This window comes from Octopus bimaculoides, chromosome 21, assembly GCF_001194135.2.
Source record: "Octopus bimaculoides isolate UCB-OBI-ISO-001 chromosome 21, ASM119413v2, whole genome shotgun sequence".
In the NCBI taxonomy this organism is placed as follows: Eukaryota; Metazoa; Mollusca; class Cephalopoda; order Octopoda; family Octopodidae; genus Octopus; species Octopus bimaculoides.
Window position 1 is genome coordinate 3,074,807 of NC_069001.1, and position 4,480 is coordinate 3,079,286.

At 36.0% G+C, this 4,480-nt stretch overlaps 1 protein-coding gene across 1 annotated transcript in view; it reads right to left on the reverse strand.

Moving 5' to 3' along the window:
* LOC106873084 (myosin-IIIa) overlaps positions 1-4,480 on the reverse strand; it is an 88,205-nt gene that overhangs the window by 22,928 nt on the left and 60,797 nt on the right. The window contains exons 20-24 of the mRNA XM_052975288.1: positions 4,104-4,248; positions 3,585-3,738; positions 2,353-2,444; positions 1,910-2,039; positions 1,114-1,205 (exon numbers count right to left, since the gene is read on the reverse strand). Coding sequence (XP_052831248.1) covers positions 1,114-1,205; positions 1,910-2,039; positions 2,353-2,444; positions 3,585-3,738; positions 4,104-4,248 — 613 coding nt within the window. The remainder of the gene's footprint in view (positions 1-1,113; positions 1,206-1,909; positions 2,040-2,352; positions 2,445-3,584; positions 3,739-4,103; positions 4,249-4,480) is intronic.

The window sequence follows — 4,480 nt, forward strand, 5'->3', positions numbered from 1 at the left end:
TTTGGTTCAAACCTTTTTTGGTTCAAACCTTTTTTGGTTCAAACCTTTTTTGGTTCAAACCTTTTTTGGTTCAAACCAATCTGAGACCACCCCTGCTTCTATGATACAAACTGCAAACTTCCAATTCAAAAGTTATCTAAATTAAAAGATTCCATCTAAATTCTATGTTCCAAACACCTGCTTAATAACGACAAAGTTATTTTACTAAATTCTTCATTATTTTCAAAATTAACTCAAAGAAAAGCAATGTACTTCAACAGAAATACAGTTACAAGTGATCTAAATTAATACCTGTCCATCAAAGTTTCGTGTTTATTTATATTCCAAATACCAGATTGCTAATAAACTTATTTTTACTAAATTCTTTAATATTTTCAAAATTAATTGAAACATACACTTTCTATTTTAATAGAAATATAGTAACAAAAGAGTTAAAGTGATCTAAATTAAAACTTCTCATCAAAATTCCATGTTTGTTTATGTTTCAAACACCAAGTTAATAATGACAAAGTTTTTTTTTTTTAATTCTTCATTAGTTTCAAAATTAATTGAAACATAGGCAGTTGTAATTTCAAGAGAAATGCAGTAACAGAATAGTTAAAGCAATTTAAATTAAAACTTTCTTCCATCAAAATTTCATGTAAATCTATGGTCCAATTCAATCAGTTTGATCCTCAATCATAATCAGATGTTGTATTGCTGATCAAGAGAGAGAGAGAGAGAGAGAGAGAGAGAGAGAGAGAGAGAGAGGTGGGGAAGGGAAAAGACACTAAGTTTGTTGGGCATTTGAGCCTTTCTCAGAGAAAAGGAAATTTTTTTTTTTAAATGTACATAGCTCAATGCAAAAACAAAGAAAAAACAAGGTAAATTTTGACAAGTGTACTCATTCTGATCGCGGGGCCTCAACAGAGTCCTGCGTCGTTATTTTTCGTCACTGCCTCCCCGTGCCAGGAGTGGGTAATTTGCATGCCTGCTGCCTTCCTTGAATGGGGTAGCCGTTACGCATTATTGTCATTTCAGTGTTACAATTGTGAAACAATGACCAAATACTGGGTCCTTTCAGTAAAAAAAAAAAGGGGAACTTGAACTGATGGGTTTGTTATGGTTACTTACTCTGCTGTTGGAAGTTTGACGTGGGTCTCTGTAGTTGTTATTAACCGTTCCACCAGGCTGAGAATTACGAGATATGCCAGTAGAGAGGTTACCTGTTCAGGGAGACAAACAGACAGACAGATTGATAGATAGATAGATAGACAGACAGATAGATAGATAGGTAGAAAGATAGATAGATAGATAGATAGATAGATAGATAGATAGATAGATAGATAGATAGATAGATATACAGACAGATAGATAGATAGATAGATAGATAGACGGATAAATAGATAAAGATAGATAGATAGACAGACAGACAGACAGATAGATAGATAGATGGATAAATAGATGATAGATACACACATACATACACAGACAGACAGAAGGAAGAAAGGAAGGAAGAGATAAGAACTTTGAATATTGAGGATAAGCAAAGGTTGGCAACAGAAAGAGCATCCAGCTATTGAAAATGCTGCCTCCATTAGCATTCTGTGACCCATGACAACAGTGAAAAAGATAATGATGATGATGGTGATGAAGAAGATGATGACTTTGAAGATGATGATATGGTGATGCTGATAATGATGACGATGAAGATGATGAAAAAGATGACAATGACAGTGATGATGATGGTAATGAGGTCACTGAGTACAGTAGGCACCTGAAGAAGACTGCAGTGTAACATAACAGCCAAAATATTGTGACCATAGCAACCAGAATGAGGACACCAGCCTATGGCAGTGCATCACAACTGGTGGGTATGATGAAATGGTCGTTAGGAAAGAGGTCGGGCTATAGCAGTCACGGAACTTACCAATCTTTGTGAGTGGGGTGTGGAATAAAGCTTTGACCACATTTTTAATCGACATTCGGAATAGATGGATCACTTCAGTTGGGAGCCTGTCTCGGTTCTTCTCCAGGAATCCAGTCGTTTGGTATTCCACCTGAGGATTTAAAACAACAACAACGTTTATTACTTATAGAGAAGCAGGGTACATTGTATGTGTGTGGGGCCTATAGATGCCATGTGTGTGAAGGGTCATACAGGCAGCATGTGTTTGTGTATGGAAATGTCCATGTGAATGTGTCTGTAGTTAGTATATGCCAATGTGTGTTACGTGTGTATATGTATTTCTGTGTGAGTCTATGCATGTGAGTGTATGCATGCACGTGTTTGTTTGTCATGTGTTATATATGTGTCAGTGTGTGTGTGTGTGTGTGTGTGTGTGTGTGAAAGTACAAATATAAATGACTTACCTTCCCAGCATAATGTTCAATAATAAAATTCAAGTTCTGTTCAGCCTTTGGTTTGATGTAGGCAGGGCATTTGATATTTTGGTGGAATTTTGCTGGGGATGAAAGAAGAAAATTCTTCAAGACTTGTTCGAATGAGACAATGAGGCATTTATTACAATGATTTGTCTTCTCTTTGTTTTCTTTTAAATGAACAGGTATGTTCCCAACCGAATAGCTCCAGATTCAGTCCCCATTGCATGGCATCCTGAGCAAGTGTCTTCTGCAGCTCTGGGCCAGCCAAAACCATGTGAGTGAATTTGGCAAATAGAAACTGAAAGAAGCTCATTGTTTATACATGTATGTGTGTGTGTGGAGCGCTCTGCCACTTGCATGTTAATTACATGAGCAGGCTGTTCCATTGATCGAGTCAACTGAAACACTCATCATCATAACCGACAGATTGCTAGTTATACATTATAATCATATGGACACATATGGCTTATCACATAGTCACATTACGTATCCACACGGATGCGGTGACCATGTAGATAATAGTTTGTGATTATATGTGGCCTGGTGGTTAGGGTGCTACACACATCATTGTAAGGTCAGAGTTTCGATTCCCAGACCAGGTAGTGAATTAGGTTCTTGAGCAAAACACTTCATTTCACATTGCTCCAGTCCACTCAGCTGTAAATGAACCCCAACAATGGCTGGGAAGTTAACCCTGAGATGGACTAGCATCCCATCCAGGGGAATGTATTGTCATCTCAATTACTTAAATACCATGAAAAGGCAATAAGCTCTGGCATTATGAGGCTTAGGGCTTACACGAGGGAGTGTTGAAAAGTTCTTGGCTTTGGGTAAAAGAAAATACAGGAGGATCAGTTAATTATCGTTTTATTCAACATTTTCCCCTCTCAGATTCACACACTTATTGCAGTGGTCCTTTAGTTTTTCTAACCTTTAAAAGAACTTGGAAATGTTGGGCCTCCAGCCAGGCCTTTCATGAAACCCTTAAAGCTACAAATTTTTCAGCCCCCCTTCATAACATGCCTAAGATAATGGTTTATCACATGTAATGTACACATGAGCTTATCCAATGGATACAGTGAGTTATCACATGGAAGATTATTCGCCATACAGACAGAGTGAAAGCTAAAGGTGCACAGAGCCAAACCATTAAAAGATAAGACACTGTGTGGCTTTAAGCCATCCTCACCATGGCCATCACTATGAAGTGAGATCCATACCTGTCAATGACTGGTCTGTTCCTTTCGGGAAAAGACTTTCTTCATCAAGGAGGGCTAATAAGCCCATTGGTTTCATGAGGAACATATCGAGTACAGGACGGTTGTCTTCATAGTCCACTTCAGCTCCATCAATTCCTTCAGATTCATATTCTTGCTGCAATAGAAAAATATTCATAAATATATACACATATACACATAAATATATATATATATATATATATATATATATATATATATATATATATATGGGAGAATGTACGAAAAAAAACAACAACAGACGAGGACAGGTGGTGTAAACAACAAAAGGATGTATGTGTTAATGATATTAGCATAATGACTCTCCCTAGACACAACAAAATTTGTTTCAACACACAAACTCACATAAAGAAGCTTGCAAACCAGATATAAAAATTATATGTATATACACACACATGTATATATATGTGTGTGTGTGTGTATGTATTTGAGAGAAAAGGAGCATGGAAGAATAAGAGATAAAAAGAAATTTTCTTTCCTTACCAGTTCCCAGGCAAAAATATGTTGATTGAAATAATACTGTATTTGTTCGTTAGCTATATTAATACATAATTGCTCGAATGAGTTCTTCTGGAAATTTTCAAAACCAAAAATATCCAAAATTCCAATGCATAAAAATTCTTGGGACCTGAAAGAAAGATAAGAAGGAATCATACATACATACATACACATGTGTGTGTATGTGTGTTTGTACAGGTCTATCTATATAGACATGTGGCTTAGTGATTTTATATATATATATATATATATATAGGGGCCTATGTACACACTGGTCTCTTATATGTAAGTATATATATATATATATATATATATATATATCATCATAAATATACAGGGATTAGCAATTGAGTTGCTTCTCC